Here is an 18488-nt window from a genome sequence, read left to right as displayed (position 1 = left end):
TAAAGTGTCTATGTAGCACTGAAGTAACTAATGGGTCGGATTTGTTTTGTTTTGTTAGAATATTGTTTTTATATATAAATCTTTGTTTGCAAAATGATTTGTATGAGATTTAACCGTAGTTTATATCTTTTTGCTTTTAACCCTTGTGCTATCCTTGGCATTTTATCATTGGGAGTTGTGTAATCTTAACCCTCAAGACAGTGCTCTGAACCTTTTTTCTTCAATGATTTGTGATCTTAACTGGTGTCCATGGATTACATGAAATCTTTCCACCTTTATCCACCTTTGTCATGTTAGGGAGAACACGTCAATGGTCATCTTGACCCCATAGGATAGCACAAGGGTTAATCAAGGCTAGGAGTCGTGTCAGATCCCCTTTCTTTTTTGTTTTTATTTCTAGAATATTGTTTTTTTTTCTAAAATGTAATGCTGTTTTTGTTTATATCTGCTTTCCCTTTTGAAATTGTCGTGATCGTTAAAACATTTTTGTGTCCAGTGATTTGTTGATGGGATTTACACTTCAGGGCCGCCGTAGAAATCACACTTTTGTTCAAACTGTGTCTATTAGTCTGCAGTGACCCCTTTATTCTTTCCAACAACATTCCTAAATATTTTTTACTTATAAATGCATATTTAAAACCTCTAAAGTATCTTTATTTATTATATTTCTTCATCCTAAAACTAAAGGTGTTCTGCATTCCTAAAGCACATTTCTTATCATTTCTGGATCACTTTTCTCGTCATGTAACAGTTCATTGTAGTAATTATTTGGTGATTGTATCTTAGGAACAAAGCTGTCTCTTGTTAAAAAATGGGGAGATGACACAGTTAAAGAGAAATGTGCAGAAAGTCTCCTCTGTTTGTGTCTTGCTTTGATTTTTAACAACAGCTGCAAAATTAGGCATTACCCAACTGATTAGTCACATCACCTAGTAGGGGTGGGATGGGATATTTTTTTATTTTCTTTCTTTCTTGTCTTCTTGTTTTTTCTGGGGGGGTTGACTGGGAGGGGGGCGTACTGCTAGTCCCTCAGGTCAGGGGCATGAGTTGTGGGGCTGGACCTCCTGCCGGGCCCCTTCCTAGCTGACTGTCTCTCTGCGCTGGCTCTACCTCTGTCTGCGGCCGGCTGGCCGCCCTCTGGTTTCCCGGTCGCCCTGGGAGGTGGGGCGCCTACTCCGGCTGGCTGGGGCGCCAGTCTCTCGTGGGGAGCCTTCTTCCGTCGGTTGTGCCCATCCGCCTGCTCCTTCCCACTCCCACCCAAACAAATTTTGCTCACATGCAAAAAGGGCTCAGGGAGTTGGACGGGTGGGATATGCTGGCGGGGCTGACCGCGGGTGAATCTCGGGGGCTTCGTCACCACCCGCCCTCCGTTACACTTTTACTCGCATATTAAATACCTTGATTCATCTAGGGTCTTGTGGGGATGGTCTGGTGGAGGGGGGCATAGTGAAAAATCCGGGCTCATCTCTCACCGGTCCGTCCCCCAATTTTAACTCTCACTTTAGACACCAGACACTGCATGTTGGCACCACACACACGACGCATACACACAAAACACAGAGAGACCCCGGGGTGGGGGGGGCTCTGCTGCTCGGCAGCAGCTGGGCCCGCCACCCCACTGAAGACCTTCCATTTTACCTGCAGCACACTCATCGCACACCCACACCACAATACACAGATGGGATTGGGGAGGGGCGGCCGGTCTTCACCCGCCTGGTCCTCTCAGGGCGGCCTGGCATGTGGGGACCCTGTTAGCTGAGGCGGTGGCTGGGCGTGTGATGCCAGGGGGTCGGTGGGCTGGAGGGGGTTACTGTGTAGCGACGGGGGCAACCAGAAAAAAATCTCCACGTGTGTGAGAGTGCATGGGTGGGGACAGGCCTGGGGGCTACCTCACCAGTAGCCGCTGGGGGTAACAATCCCTTTTCCAGAGTGGTAAGGGCAGGGGAATAAGGGAGGAGGGGTTGAGGGAGGTATTGGGTGAGGGGGCCTGTAGCGGGCAGTGTAGTGTGGGGGAAAGTAGGGGTGGAGTTGTGGTTGGGTCGTATATTTTGGGTTGCTTGGGTCGGGCACCGGGGCTGGCCTGCAGTGACGAGGCTCCGGCTGGGTGGTGGGGGCTCCTCTGGGCCCTGGCCTCCTCCTTGGCCCGCGTCTCTGTGTTCAGCGTCTGGTAGCCCCCATGGCTGCCGCCCCGGTACGGCTGAGCGCGCCTGCCCTGTGGCTTGGGGTCCTGACGCCGGGCTCGCCTATGCCTCCTGGTGTCGGAGGGGCCCCTGTAGGGGGGCCTCCTCTGCACCTGGCTGCGTGGGTCCCGTCGCTGGGGACGCTCCTGGTCCGGGGGTCTCCCCCTCTCTCCCTCCTATTCGGGCTGGGGAGGATCTTGTTCCTCCCATGATCACATGATTTACTTTGGCAGCATACATGTATCTGCACCCCCACGTGCACACTGCCACACTGCTCCCTGTCTGCTTTATCCCTCCTCCTTACCCACAGTGCATCGATGGACAGATGTCTTCCGCTTTTCTTAGTGTCAGAATTTCCATTTTGGATGTAATATTTGTCTTTCTGCAGATCTAGCATAATTGTTTCAAAGCTTAAAATCATAACATATCCAAATTGGCAACTCTGCACTTGTATCCCTTCACTTTCTCCCCTTACTTCTTTATTTTCCCCATTTTTCTTCACCCCGCACTCACACACACACACCCCCACACTCACACACACACACCCTCACACGCACACACACACACTTTCCCCCTCTCCTATGAAGTCCCAAACTGTTCATAATTAAATAAATATATACATGACCTTGTGCAAATACACAATCAACCAAAAAATATCTCATAGATATGTAAAAAGATCATGAAATTGTGAAAAACCTGCACACTGATTTTAAATTAGCCATTATATTATTAAAAAATATATCAGTTTGCTTTAAAAACCTATTTATTATTTTAAAACAGGATTTTAAAATATTCATTTTTAATCATGTTGAATGTTATTAGAATTCTTTTTTTTCAGAACCTCAGATTTCAAAATCAATATTTTCCAAAGTAGCTTTGTTTTTATTTCATGTTGCTGTTTTTCAGAATGACTTATTTATTTCATAATGAGCTTTTTCAGCAGAATGAGTCTGTCTGTCAATCAGTGAAAGTGGGTGGGACCTGCATGCATTTTGGCTGATCCCTTGAAATTGACTCGTATTCCTAGATACCCGCTCTGTGGTGTACCAGTCAGAGAGATATTTCTGCAACATCCACACGGCTTTGCTGACCTAAGAGGATCAAATAGAGACAGAGGAATTATTTTTTAAGCGCTGGTCGTCCACGTCTTGAAGTACCCGTTGAAATACTCCAGACTCTCGTTCTCTGTGCAGGATTGCCAGATAGTGTCCCGGTTTTCCAGCCCAAAAGTCATCTTAAAACCGTCAGACCCAACAAAAAACTGCCCGATCCTTCTATGACCGCGGACCATGGTGGGTCATAAATGAAAATGCAAAATGTTTTTTTGCATTGGAACTTGCATGGGTTTTATCCTAAAATCCTCACGCAATTCTCCAGGATCTTTTGTCAGCTCTGTAGCTGACAAAATAAAGAGAAAAGAGAGGGGGAAAAAAATTATAATACTCAACATGATTAAAAAGCTGTTTTCAAATAATGAACAGGTTTTTAAGGATAAATGAAATATATTCAATAATATAATGGCTCATTTAAAATCACTGTGCAGGTTTTTCACAATTTTATGATGTTTTTATTTATTTATAAGAGATTTATTGGTTGATTGTTTGATTGCACAAGGCCATATTTATTTATTTAACTATGAACAGTTTGGGAGTCCATACCCTCCATCCCCTTTAATAAAAAGAATATGTATATATACTTAAAACACAAAATGTCCAAATAAATAAGAAATAATAAAAAACAGAAAGAGGTTTATACAAATTTAAAACCTGTTTATCCGAACATTCATAACCTCTTTTTGTAATACCTGTAAACCTGTCCAACACAAAAGGCCTTCATCTGTTTGCTCAATTGTTGGACAGAACGGTTTAAAAATACAAAAAAAAAATGGTCCGCTGCCACATAACAGTTGGGGACTGCTGCTTTAGATGACTCAGCTCATGCTAATAATGTCATTCTTTATTAACTATTGTAGACATTTTTATGACGTGTCTTTATTTATTTTCCATAATAATGTATTTTTTACGTCTGCCTGACGTTTAGTTGGTGTTATAAATTATTTGACATAAAGACATCAGGTAATACAGGAAAACAGCAGCGCTTTAAGAGATCATAAATAAACAATCCATCATTTGTTTACAAAGTCTTGAGATTTTTTGGAGGATTTCTACTGCTGGTGTTGCACAAAATTAGGAAAAGCCAAATATATTTGGAGTAATGTGATGAGTTCTATGGTTTACTGTTTAATGTTTATAAGACCTAAACATGATATTCACAATAACAGGGTTTTAAAAATCAAACCCAGCTGATCCATTTCACAAAGACACAAAGACACACACACAGGACGTCACACACCAAGCAGAAATGAACTTATAGCTAAAAAAAATGATGCCAGAAGTCCAGCTCTAAAAAAAGTAAAGAAGAGCAAAAAAGAAAAGGAATTTATTTGATTTGTTATTTCTTATTATTATTTCCAGGCTCATGCATGCTCATATTTGTATAATTTATGGAAAAAATATTTTATTTATTTGAGGTTTAATTTGAATTATTCTGGATTAATATTGCTGTTTTTGTTCATATCTATGTTATGTAAGTTTTAAAAGTTTAAAAGTTTAGCTGTGTTAGTTTAGTGTGTTTTGGATTTAGGGCCCCTGTGCGACTGACTTTGACCCCCTTGTAGTACGAGTTTATAAAATCTGTGCATTTTTTTTGTCTAAAGTGGGCAAATATAAACAGGGAACATAAAAGGATGTCGCGGAATTGTGTGTGTTTTGAGGCAGAGGTCGCTGGGGGGGGGGGGGGGGGGGGGGGGGGGGGGGGGGTTACTCGCCCAGGGAATAGGTTAGTGTAGAACCGCTACTGTGTTTGGATATGGACAGTAAGAGAGAGAAGCAACAGCAAATAAAATAAGAGAGGGGCAATCCATATTTATTTTGTTCCTATTTTTTATTGTGTATGTTATTCAGCACTGAATAGCCTCGCTCCTTCAAACCTGAATGAAGCCAGTCAGATCGTAAACATTTTTTCAATTATGTAAAAAAAAAAGCAAAAGTAAAAATTTCTCATTATAAATGTTCTTTTATCCTTCAGGTGTGTCAAATTCTCGACAAATGGGACAGCAAGGATTCCCAGGTAAATATGTTAACATCTCTGAGTCATTTTTCTCTTTATTTAAAGTTAATTATATTCTGTCAGATTGTTCACTTTTTCTGCATTTTTCAATAATGGCATTACTGATTAATGCTTCATTTTGATCAGTTGAACTGCTCAAGTGTCTATGTAGCACTGAAGTAACTAATGTGTCAGATTTGTTTTGTGTCTTTAAAATATTGTTGTCTTATTTATATCTTTGTTTGCAAAATTATTTGTATGAAATTTAACCGTAGTTTATATCTTTTTGCTTTTAAGCAAGGCTAGGAGTCGTGTCAGATCCCCTTTCGTTTCAGTTTTTATGTTTTAATTTCTGGAATATTGTTTTGTTTCCCAAAATGTAATACTGTTTTTGTAAATATCTGGTGTCCTTTTTTGATCGTCGTGATCGTTAAAATGTTTTTGTGTCCAGTGATTTGTTGATGTGATTTACACTTCAGGGCCACCGTAGAAATCACAGTTTTGTTCCAACTGTGTCAATTAGTCTGCAATGATCCTTTATACTTTGTATACAACAACATTCCTAACATAATTTTTAATTTATAAATGCATATTTAGAAACTCTGAAGTATCTTTATTTATTATATATATTTCTTTATCCTAAAACTAAAGGTGTTCTGCATTCGTTAAGCACATTTCTTATCATTTCTGGATCACTTTTCTCATCATGTAACAGTTCATTGTAGTAATTATTTGGTGATTATATTTGAGGAACAAAGCTGTATCTTGTTAAAAAATGGGGAGATGAGAAAGTTAAAGAGAAATGTGCTGAAAGTCTCCTCTGTTTGTGTCTTGTGACTTTTTTTGCATTTTTGAGGACCCCCTTGAAAACCAGATGACACATCTCAAGGGGCTTATCCTTCAAACAAATAAATTGAAATTTTTCAATAATGGCATTACTGATTTATGCTTAATTTTGATCAGTTGAACTGCTAAAATGTCTCTGTAGCTCTAAAAAAACTGATGTGTCTTAGATTTGTTTTGTGTTGTTAGAATATTGTTGTTATATATAAATCTTTGTTTGCAAAATGATTTGTTTGAGATTTAACCGTGGTTTATATCTTTTTGCTTTCAAGCAAGGAGCGTTTCCGATGATGTCTCGTATTACGGTAAGTACTGGTATCTGAGCTGCTTTGTTCACTATAGTAAGGATGTGTTGTAATTCTGAGGCGTAACGGCCCAAACAGAGTATTCTGGCCCCAAACCGTTGAGTGGTTTACACGTATTCTCTGCAGAAACGGAGGTCTTATGGAACCCACACTTTTTGCTCTTTGGCATACAGGTGATGCTGGATCAGCCGCTGTAACACATGCTGAACACGTGCTGAACACGTGCAACGTGCTCCTCAAGCGTGTCAGAGTAGACCAGGATGTCGTAGATTATAATGACAACAAAGCGTTGCAATATGTCACAGAAGTCACTGACGAAAGCCTGGAACACAGAGTGGTGTTACAAAGACCACTATGTTATTCAGCTCTGATGGTGCCTCGCTCCTTCAAACCTGAATGAAGACTTGCAGATTGTAACATTTTGAGCTGTATTTTTTATTATGTAAAAAAAAAGAAGAAAAAAAGGTAAAAATGCCTCATTATAAATGGTCTTTTATCCTAAAGGTTTGTTGTTTTCTGGACGACAGAGACACCCAGGATACCTAGATAAATATTTGAACATTCCTCAGCCACTTTTCTCATTATTTAAAGTTAATTAACCTTCAAATCGTTCACTTTTTTGCATTTTTGAGGACCCCCTTGAAAACCAGATGACACATCTCAAGGGGCTTATCCTTCAAACAAATAAATTGAAATTTTTCAATAATGGCATTACTGATTTATGCTTAATTTTGATCAGTTGAACTGCTAAAATGTCTCTGTAGCACTAAAAAACTGATGTGTCTTAGATTTGTTTTGGGTTGTTAGAATATTGTTGTTATATATAAATCTTTGTTTGCAAAATGATTTGTTTGAGATTTAACCGTGGTTAATATCTTTTTGCTTTCAAGCAAGGAGCGTTTCCGATGATGTCTCGTATTACGGTAAGTACTGGTATCTGAGCTGCTTTGTTCACTGTAGTAAGGATGTGTTGTAATTCTGAGGCGTAACGACCGTACACGGCCCAAACAGAGGATTCTGGCCCCAAACCGTTGAGTGGTTTACACGTATTCTCTGCAGCACTTGAAAACTAATTCTAAGCAGATGTCTTGAGTATAAATAGTGGAAAACCACAAAATGTGTACTAGAAATTTATACTATGTTGTAGTTATTCCTAACCACAGAGCTTTTGGCTTAAGCTAAAATTAATAACTCCTTGCAAGATCATGATTGTTCTCACTAAATTGTGCGTTTTCTAATTTGTTTGTTCGTGCTTTTAAAATATATTTGGTCTGAAGATTATTTTAATATGGAATTTTTTTCTGTTTTTCAGATTTGGTAGAGGACTACGGTAAATATCTGAGCTTTTGTTTTTTTAATGATCTGTTATGATTACGGTTTCTTTTAATTTGAAAATTTTTATAATTGGGAAAACGTTTATGTTGAAGCTTGAAAACGACTTTTACAAAAACAACAGCAAACAAGCAGAAATCAGAACCCAGCAAAGTTATTGTAGAGAAGAAATTGTTACAACCTCCATCAGGTAAATGTGTAGCACTGACAGTCTTTTTATCTAAAAAGGTCAGATGTGTGCTTTCCTTTAATACATAGTACAACAAAAATGTGTCCATAACACAATAAAATCCACTTTGCATTTCATTTGATTATAATGCTCAGATTGGCTGCAGGGTGGCGCAGTGGTTAGCACTCTTGCCTCACAGCAAGAAAGCCCCTGGTTCAAGTCCTGGCTGGGGGACATGAAACAGAGCAACCATGGGGGACCTTTCTGTGTGGAGTTTGCATGTTCTCTCCGTACATTCGTGGGTTTTCTCCGGGGACTCCGGCTTCCTCCCACCGTCCAAAATATCCTCCATAGGTTAATCGGTCACTCCAAATTGTCCATATATGTGCATAGGTGTGTGATATAGGTGACCCTGCGACAGACTTATGACTTGTCCAGGGTGTCCCCTGCCTTTGCCCATTAGTGGTCGGGATAGGCTCCAGCAGCCCTGTGACTCCGAAAGAGATAAACGCAAGAAGATGAAGGAAATAATTTTTAGAAGTTTTTAACCTAATCATAGTCCTAATTTAGGAGGTTTTCGTTTGCCCATTGAGGTGAGTGATAGTCAATGGAGCCTGATGTCATAGGTTAATAACAAAACTGGTTCTACAATCAGTTGCATTTCACTCCTTACACCCTTTTGCCTCTTACATAAATGGGACAAAAATGTGTTGAAGTTTGAAACCAAGATTGATTTGTCACAGATGAGGATTTTCAACAGCTAAAAGACAGGAAAAAAATCAAATGTAGACCATCTTCACAGAACTGCTGCTGACAGTCTGCTTGTGTTTGTAATATTGGGAAGAAAGAAATCAAGTAAAAATGTTTTTATTCCAACCCCTTAGTCATGTGCATAAAAAAAAATATTTTGCAGTCATAAAGATTAATGTATGTGTTGTGTATAACAGTCATTACCATAAAAGCGTAATTTCTAATTATATATGTCACCTTAAGCCCCGCTCTGATTAAATATTGTGTTTTTGACATGTTTTTGTGGCTTTCTTTGATGTAAAACATAATATTTATTCAATTTGTTGTGAAGCAGGAGCAGACAGAAAAATGCGACTGGAAAAAAAGCTTATTTGTGACGTAGAAAATAGGCTAGGTAGGCTACGAGCTTCCTGCTCCTAACTCTCAGCAACGGGGAGAGTGGGACTTTATGCAGTGATTTAAGATTTTATTATTGGAAAATAATTGAAAACATATTGTTGAATAATTTTATTTATGTGCAAAAAATACAGAACATTTTGTTTCTTGAAATGTTTGTCTTTACAGATTTCACAGAGCCAGGTATTATTCTGCTTCTTTGCTTTTCGTCTGTCCCTTTTGCACACACAGCTACTCAGTCTTGGCTTTCCCACAATGGTGCAATAAATGCTTCAGTATTATTAGTTTTAAATCTGGATAAAGTTTAGAATATTAGCTCAAATTTAATTTGTTTGCTAGTTCTCTGTTGATATGTATAGAAGAGAGACTGAACAGTCAGAAAATTCTGTCACTGTCTCAAAAAGAATTATGTTAAAGTAAAACATATTTTTAAATGCTTTATTTTGTGAAACATCTTTGATTTTGGTTTTCTTTTTTTAGTTGGAGGTTTTACAGAACAACTTCCAACAACAGCTTCAGATTTAACCACCATGGGTAAGTACTTCAAAGTTACATTCATAGTTTGTACTTGTTCATTTAACCTTTTTTTTCTCTTTCTCTATATCCTCCAGACATAATAGATGGCAAAAAAAGACATCTGCAGAAAAGTGTGCAGTTAAATATTTACATATGGAATCACATTTACTCAGAAACTATAGCAGCCGGATTTGCTGGAATCTTTTTTTTTTTTTGAATTGTGAGATATTCTTTTATATAAGAACCCAGATTGGTCTGTCAGTTCATGAGTGAGTTCATTTTCAGGGTTGGCAGCACAGACTCTTCCTGGAAGGGGCTGTTCCTCACTTTGTGATGTCACAATGTGAGACCCTGCTCGTTTTTGTGGATTGGGAGTGGCTGGTACTCAGAGAGCAGGTTTTAAGAGGAAAGCTTATAAATTAATGGAGCAAAATACCACTTTGGGATTTTTTTGTGTGGGTAATTAACCTTATAATACACCAGTCTGCAAAATGCTTGTAAAAAGAAAAATAACCTCCATGAAAAACTCTTAAAAGAAAGGTCAAAAGAAACTGAAGAAAGATATAAGTCATACAAGAATAAACTAACTGAAATAACATGGCACAGTAAAAAGTGTACTTCAGTAATCAACTGAATGAAAATAAAAAACAATGTAAAGCAAGTTTGTGAAATATTAAATAGAATCATTAAAAATGGGACAAAAAAGCGAAAATACCCAGATTACTCTACAGATGAAAAGGGTCAAAGCTATAACATTAATAAAGCAGCAAACAGCCTCAATAACTATTTTGTTAACGGGGGTCCAGAGTTGGCAGCAGAAATTGCAAAATGCAAAACCAGCAAAGACAATAATCCACCATGGAAAGAATCCCACACTCAATCCTTATCTCTGATGTGGACGAATATGAGCTGATATCTATTGTAAATAAATTCAAGAGTAAAAACTGAAAAGATTGTAGGATATAGATATGACAGTGGTGAAATCAAATTCTCAGGGGTTGTTATTGATAAACTAAGTTGGTGGCCACACAACAGACACACACTAAAGTCTCAAAAAGTGTCTCAATCATCAATAAATCTAAAAACATATTAGAATATAACAGTAAATATTTATTGTACTGCTCCTTAATATTACCATATTTCAACTACTGTACAACAATTTGGTGGAATACTTATAAGAGCACACTACATTCTCTCTTTTTACTTCAAAAATTAGCCATCATAATTGTACATCTTGATCATACAAACAATTTATTTAATCAACCCAGACTTTTCAAACTTTATGACCTTGTTGATTTTTACTCCGCACAACTTCTATACAGAGTCAGTGGGAAATCGTTACCATTTAATATCCAGAAACAGTTCTTAGAAAATAGGCTACAAAGTGTGGGGATGTAGGAATTTCAACATCCAACTGATAAGAAACACAAAGAAAAGTTTCTGTGTGTGGCACTAAACTTTGGAACAAGTTCAGTAAAGAAATCAAAAAATGTTCTGATATCCAAATGTTCAAGAAAAGGTATAAAGATACTCTGATTTCACAAGATAAGAGGAGTTAAGGATCAACAGCTGTTTGAATAATTCTAAATCCATGTTTGAACTTGATTGGGGTGAAATAATCAAAGCTCTTTTAATTACAACCAATAAGGATTTCACTGTAATGTGTTATAATGATTACTGAAATGTTTGAATTACAATCAATAAGCTATTTATTTTCTTTACTTGATCTGCAATGTGTAGCAATAATTACTGGTTTAATGTGATAATGTGTTCTAATAATAATTAATGTTTATGACATAACGGTTACCATTACTGTTTACTGAAATCATGAATGAATGTTTTCTGAAGATCATCTATCATTTCTAGGCACTGGATTTTGTTAATTGAAAAAATCTGCACTTGATCTTATCAGAACCAGATTATGAAAACTATGCAAAACTATGAAATGAATTAACTCAGAAAGATTCACCTCTTCCCCCTCCTTTTCAAGTAAAAAATCAAGCTCTGCTTGACTTCAGTTTTATTTAATTAATCAAATGTGACTTAAGTATGTCCTTTTTTATTTATGCATTTCATCATTTCAGTCATGAGTTTTTCTCGTATTGTCTACAATTAACGCTTGAAACTAACCAATTTTAAAAAGTTGATTTTGCATGATGTAGGCCAATTAACACTCTCTCTTTGTTGTTTACCATTTTTTAGGCTCCTGTTGTATCTCCTGTATCTTACTTTCACAACGTCTGTCCGTCATGCACAGCAAGAATAAAGCAAAGACAATGAAGAAAACAAACAGTTTATATACTGACATAAACAGAGCAGCACTTGTTTAAAAAATGTTGATTTATTTCACTTTATTGAGTTTAGGTTAGAAGGTTTTATGCATACTTAGCCAGTGTTGTTAGGATTCCAGCTGTAGCATTGCGTACGTAACCCTTGTGCTATCTTAGATGACCCCACCCTTACATTGATGTGTTCTCCCTACCATGACAAAGATGGATAAAGGTGGAAAGATTTCATGTAATCCATTGACACCAGTGAAGATCACAAATCATTGAAGAAAAAAGGTTTAGTGCACTGTCTAGTGGGTCTAGACCAGGGGTCGGGAACCTATGGCTCGCGAGCCATATATGGCTCTTTTGATGGTCACATGTGGCTCGCAGACAAATCTTTAATTATAGTTTTTTTTTTCCATTAGACCAGTCCTTCTCGGGCGCGATGCGATGCCAGAGGCGCGCAGTAGTAGCAGTGCTTAGAGAGAGAAATCTGCGCCAGCGCTATCAGTTACTATTATCTATTATTTCACAGAGTTTGTACCAGCTGGAAACCTGTGAATTGCCGTGCCTAAAACTGCGCGCTCCCGTCTCTGAGAAAGAGCGCGCAGATGCGGGGACGGGATGTGTGAGGGAGAAAGCAGAGGGTGGGGCTGAGGTGTTGTGGGGACAGGCAGCAGGTGAATCGCGCAGGGATTGTAAAAACGTAAAACCCGCTTCAGGTCACTCACTGCAGCGTGTGAGTGTGTGTTTGTCTCTGCGTCTGCATGTGAGCAGTCAGTCTCACATTTACAGAACATTCAGACCTAAGATCACGTTTAAAGTCTCAACGCCTGCATGAAGCAGAGACTCACCACGTATCAACCAGACTAGACCATCAGCAAAACTACCACGAGAAATACTCATCATTTATTAGCAACAGAATAACAATGTTATTAAAAATAATCCACAGACTTATTTTACTTTAAAAATGTTGAAATTAAATCAAATGCACACATTCATTTGTATATTTAGTTTTAAACATATTGTCGCGGACTGAGTTGGATGGCTGTTGGGCCGCGTTAAAAGTTCTGGAGTTCATTGAACGCGTCAAGCAGAGATCTGATTGGCCCTCAGTTCTGTCGCTCAGCCTGTTGTTAGGTAGTTTGGACCAATGGGGTTCAGCTATGGGCCGAATAAGGGAAATGGGAGGGCTGACGCGGGAGCAGGGGAATATAAAGTTGGGAGAAGCGCTCTCGTCTCGGCGGGAGAGATTCAGGAGTTGCTGAATTAATTGAAGGGCGTTTGTTGCGGTCTGCAGTAATCGGAATAAAGAACTTTAAAAGAGGTTAAGTCTCCGTGCCTCAGTGTGGGGAAGGGACACTACATTATTGTATGGCTCTTTCGAAATTACATTTCAAAATATGTAGCATTTATGGCTCTCTTGGCCAAAAAGGTTCCCGACCCCTGGTCTAGATGACCCCACTCCCAATGTTAAAGTGCCTCCTTCCAACTGTGGCCGAGCCTGGTCGGGCCATATCTACAACACCCCTTGTGGGCCCCCTTTTTTCCCCGGGGTTCCCCCCTCCTGTGTGGGGGCGGTGGGCCCCTGCCTTGCTCCTCCCTGGACCAACCGTGGGCCGGGTGGGTGGCTGCCTGGAGTGTGGAGCGGGTCTCCCTTGGGGGGTCCTGGCTCGTACCTGGGGTTGGGGCGGGGGGATGCCCGGAACTCCTGGGTAGTGATGGGGTGCTCGTTTGGGGCTGTGGGCGTCCTTTTCCGGTGGGGCCCTGCGTTGGGCTCTCCCGGCGTGGCGGGGGGGCTGCTCTCCTGGCTGGGCTGGGGCGGCGCTCTCTTTCCTTCCGTGCTTCCCTGCTCTCTGGCCCTGGGGGCCTCGCGGTAGTCCTGCTGGTCCTGGCCTGGGTGGCGGTCTTGGTCGTCCGGGGGGCGCTGGTTCCCTGCCTGTTCCCATGTGGCGTTGGGGACATTTTTGCAGCTAACTGATGTGTTGATAACATTTGAGTGTGTGTAAGGACAGGCCCCGCCCTTTCTGTACTACATTTGAACCTTACCGTAATGATAAACAACCAGTTAAGTTGTTGCTTTATGCTGCTGCATGGTCTTATCCCCCCTCCCCTCCTATTATCACCCTCCTACCCCTGTCTCTCTCTAACATCCTCCCTTTTCTTCCCTTCTTTCCTTTTCCATCCGGTCCAACACCCAAGATTTTCAAACATGGTTGAAATTAATAAAGTTTGGCCTCAATTACAAAAGGGGTTTATTCAGACATATATGTCTGAATAAACAAACAAACCAAAGGTATACCTTTGGTTTGTCTGAAGATTAATAACCCCTCTTGTTAAAGTAAAATATGTCCAACACAAGAGGCCCTCAGCTCTCATCTGCCTGCCTAGCTGTTGGACAGGACAAGTTAAAAAAAAAGTGCCTAGGATGGCACAAGGGTTTAAAACATTCATCATCAAACTTGTTTTGATGCAGCCTTACTGTGCTGTTAAAGTGATATTAGTTGATTTGTGTTATAGATTTTTTTTCAGTTGTGCATGACAGCGGGTCTCTTTGTCTCCAGCTCTGGTTACCCACAGATTTTGGCTCAAATCAGATTTCCCATCTCGACCACTGTGCTTTGATATATCTGGAACTGTCCTCCTTAAACTTCTTCATCATCCCAGCAGGGGTCAGTAGTGAGACTTCCTCAGTCAAAAACAAACACTGTGATATATGACATATCATCATTATGCCTACATAACTTTTGTTGCTTTTTTGTTTGTTTCTATCAGAGCTTTATATAAACGGAGAACTGGATTCAGTAACGAATGGAGGCTTCAGTAAGATTGTCATCCGTGTGGGGAGTGATCAGCGGCTTGAGGTTGACGCTGAAGGGATCACTGTCCAGCAGGGACAGAATGTGTCCCGCCATGTGGGACTGGATCCTATCAGATCTGGAAGGTGGCTTTGCTTGGTTAAATAATCTACCACCATGTTTGAAACTAATGCAAAGTTGTGCGTATTTGTCTAGTTCAACGATTATCAGGACGGAAAAAGAAATAGACATTGAAGCTGAGGACATCCGTCTGATCATCTACATTCATCAGAAGGACAGAGAGCATCTTCTGTGGCCAGCTTTAAGACAGATTCCATCGGAGAGTAACATGGACGGACTTTTAGGTGACTGGCTGGAGTGATTGTGTTCATTTGGAACTTAAACCTGGGTTTTAAAAAAGTGCTGCATAACCTGCTATTACTGAGATACTCTACTCAAATCTAAATGCAGCAACTTTGAAAAAGGTTTTCCAAAAACTTGGCATTGTTGACTGTTATTGTTTCTCAATGGCAAAGAGATTATGAGAGACGCTGTAGTATGATCATTGTAATGTACTGGTTATTCTAATGCAATAGCTGCTAAATTGCAGATTTGTAAGGACTATTATTATTTGTGTTTTTAATATGCTATTCTTTTTATTGTTATTTTACCAATGATACGTAGGTTATGTTTTAATCAGTTTACGTATTTTATTTTTTAATTACTAAAATTGTTAAATCTCATTTTATTTTTCATCTTTTATCTATTTTTATTGTTGTTATTTTATGATAATTTTTATTTTGATGTTTTTAACTCCAGCGGTTCCTCTTGGGGATCCATTTTTCTGGGGCACCACCAGCTTAACCTGTAGGGGGTGCTGTTGCTGCAGTGCCCGTTCTCGTTGGGCGGGCTGGGGTCCCGCTCTGTGGTCTAATAGTTGTAGAGTGGGCCCTGGGCTGCTCTGTGCTGCGCGGGCACTGTGGTAGTGATCCCTGTGGTCGGGCTGGGCCTTGGAATAAAGGGATCCCCATCATATCAGACCTTCTTTAAGCTGCAGTTCTTTGTTTCTGTTCAGGGTTCTACTGGGGGAACTGGGTAGGTGGGGTGTGGGTGGGTGGAGGGGTGAGGGAGGGGTCCAATCTTTGTGTGATTGTCCTTTGTTTGCTGTTTTTAACAAATTTCGGTTTTTATGACTGTTTTATCTGCTTTTATGTGAAGCGCTTTGTGTTTTTAACTGAAATGAAAGGCGCTATATAAAAAAATAAAGTTTGAGTTTGAGTTTAAATAAAATCTAGTTACTTCAGCCCTATAGTTGAATGTGAATCAAATGAATGTTGCATCAAAATGACAGTGAAAAACACATCAACACAATTTTTTAAGCAGTTATAACTCAGTGTTGTTATATTTGTTCTGACGCTCTATATTGTTTTTTTTTCTGTAGCTTTGAAGTCTGTAGTCTATGAGATATCCCAGCAAAGCCCTCTCATCAAAGTGAAGATCAATGAATCAGAAGTTGAAGTCACAAGGTAAATGTTTTTATAAGCAATTATTTGCTCTTTTTTTTTTTTTTGGTTTAACGAGACAAAAGTTTCTCCTTTCTCTTTTCTGTTGTAGTGCCACTACAACTGACTACGGTCTTGGCTCTCCAAGGTTCATGGAGTGCTTTCACGCCTCAGCTGATCACATCCTTCCAAGGCCTCTCAGCAATTTTCTCGTGAAGCAGCTTTAAACTGGAATAATTTTCAATTCAAGTCTTTTGATGCACACAAACTATGTTAAGGATTCAATTGACAATAAAGCTCATACTTTGTAGACATCCTCCTGATTAAACAGAGTAAAGGAGTTTGCAGCATTTCAGTTTTTTTCCACACAGATTCCTCATTAGATCAGGGATAGGCAAAGTACGGCCGGGGGGGGGCCACATATGGCCCGTCAAACTATTTAATCTGGCCCGCCACACTGTAATCAATTATATTGATGTGTCTTATTGACTAATTTTGCCTGTAATTCTGGTGTCTCCCCATAGATGACACTTTACAAATAAAGTGACTTTTGTTTAGGTGGAGAAACTCCTCATGCATTGGTGTTGTGTTAGAAGATTGGTTGTTTTTCTAATGTTTAGTTGTGTCTTCCATTTCTCTGATTATTCCACCAGCACATGAATGCAGCATTTTTTCTAAGTTTGCTTCTTTCCATGAAGGACATCAAGCCTTTAGTGCAACTGGCCTTAAGACTGAGATCAAAAGTCACAGTTTTGTGATGAGAACACCAGAATGTTCAGCTTTAAAATATGCATAATCATTTTCAATCAAAGATAAAACACGTTTTTATTCAGATTCTATAATATTTCTTTCTCTTTGGAGGCGGATTGCCAAATCACGGCGCACATCCGCTCCGGCCCTTCTGTCCAATTTTAGAACCCTTTGTGGCCCACGAGTCAGAACGTTTGCCCACCCATGCATTAGACTACATAGTTGCACAGAGGGAGATCTTGACTTCTCAGAGATTTTATGATCTTTTATACACTGTTTTAATTAAATACAACAGACAGTGTATGCTTACTTTGTTCTCATTACATTTCTGTAAAAAGAACAACAGTTGCTGAAGTCTCCAGTGACCTATGACCCTGAATGGAAAAAAGTGGGTTAAACCCTTAGATGACACCACCCTTACTTTGGAGTGTCATTCCTACCATGACAAAGGTGGATAAAGGTGGAAAGATTTCACGTAATCCATGGACACCAGTGAAGATCACAAATCATTGAAGAAAAAAGGTTCAGCGGAAAAATAAACCTTTGGAAAACAGCATTTTTAGGGATTGGTTTTATTTTGTACTTGTGCGTTTGTGTGGATTCAGCAATACTCTCACTTTGTTGGGTTCACACAGACTTAGCTCCAGTTGATGTGCCCGTCCTAATCACATTAGAGACTTTTAGCCAATGAGGAATTAGTTTATGAGCTATTATATTAGCTATTATTATTATTATTATTATTATTATTTATTAGTCTATGAGGCATCCTTTAATGACGGATGGGCTGGAGGCAAAGACATAAGACTGATAGATCTACAGTTACGTGTATTTGATCCACTTCTACAATTTCCAGTACTACCACTAATAATAACAATGTCAAAAGTAATACTAACAATACAAAATAAAAAAGGGCCTAAAGTTGCAGCTTCAAATAAACACAAAAAAGCACTGCCTTGTTTTTTTCTTCTCCTGAAGCAACCCATAGCTGTTTAGAGTCCCACTCCAATCGTCTTCTGATCTATTGTAAAAGCATTCCCAGTGTCTTTTAGTTATGATTATACCGTTTTTAGCCCAAATCCCATCACCAGTTTGTTTACTTGCTGTCGTGCTAGCTTACAGCCTCACACCCTCACACTAACATTACTGGTGCAACAACAATGATGAGTAATTTTGGAGCTAAATCCACCCGTACAGTTCTGAGTCAGATTCCAGCTAAGACGAGGAAAACCATGATGTCCATGGGTCTTTGTCTACAGGTGAATCCATCTGAATGGAGCAGAGCACAGACCCTGTGGCCCACCGAGAGTATTTTCAACATAACAAATGAGCTCTTTTTCAAACAACATTTTCTCATCTGCTCCTGATTGAATTTCAATAAAAAATACACAAATATGCCGTTTGAGCTTCATTTTCTTTACAAATATCCTCCATCATCAGAAAAATGCCATGAGAACATGTTAAAAACACCCAAAACACCATTTTCATCAGAGTGGGTCTTTAAGTGTGTAACTTATACCTGAAAAGGTGGCTCAGTCAGCAAAGTAAACAGAAGTAAGAAGACAGTTTTAG

The 18488-nt window shown here is 39.5% G+C and overlaps 1 protein-coding gene across 8 annotated transcripts in view; it reads left to right on the top strand.

Annotated features, from left to right (window-relative positions):
* The window catches only part of LOC144992115 (inter-alpha-trypsin inhibitor heavy chain H3-like), a 60912-nt gene extending 44402 nt beyond the window's left edge, over positions 1–16510 (top strand). For 2 of the 8 annotated variants that reach the window (XM_078946927.1, XM_078946922.1), the window contains 11 exons: positions 5268–5309; positions 6404–6436; positions 7327–7359; positions 7749–7766; positions 9252–9266; positions 9564–9617; positions 14434–14541; positions 14645–14813; positions 14866–15032; positions 16109–16193; positions 16282–16510. In XM_078946927.1, the coding sequence (XP_078803053.1) occupies positions 5268–5309; positions 6404–6436; positions 7327–7359; positions 7749–7766; positions 9252–9266; positions 9564–9617; positions 14434–14541; positions 14645–14813; positions 14866–15032; positions 16109–16193; positions 16282–16396 (839 nt within the window). In that variant the 3' untranslated portion in view covers positions 16397–16510. The remainder of the gene's footprint in view (positions 1–5267; positions 5310–6403; positions 6437–7326; positions 7360–7748; positions 7767–9251; positions 9267–9563; positions 9618–14433; positions 14542–14644; positions 14814–14865; positions 15033–16108; positions 16194–16281) is intronic. The other 6 variants (XM_078946929.1, XM_078946923.1, XM_078946924.1 and 3 more) reach the window with 5 other exon arrangements.
* The last annotated feature ends 1978 nt before the right edge of the window (positions 16511–18488 follow it).

Source organism: Oryzias latipes, chromosome 5, assembly GCF_053564925.1.
Source record: "Oryzias latipes strain Hd-rR chromosome 5, Olatipes_Hd-rR_3.1".
Lineage (NCBI taxonomy): Eukaryota > Metazoa > Chordata > Actinopteri > Beloniformes > Adrianichthyidae > Oryzias > Oryzias latipes.
This window is presented reverse-complemented; position numbering and strand designations above follow the sequence as displayed.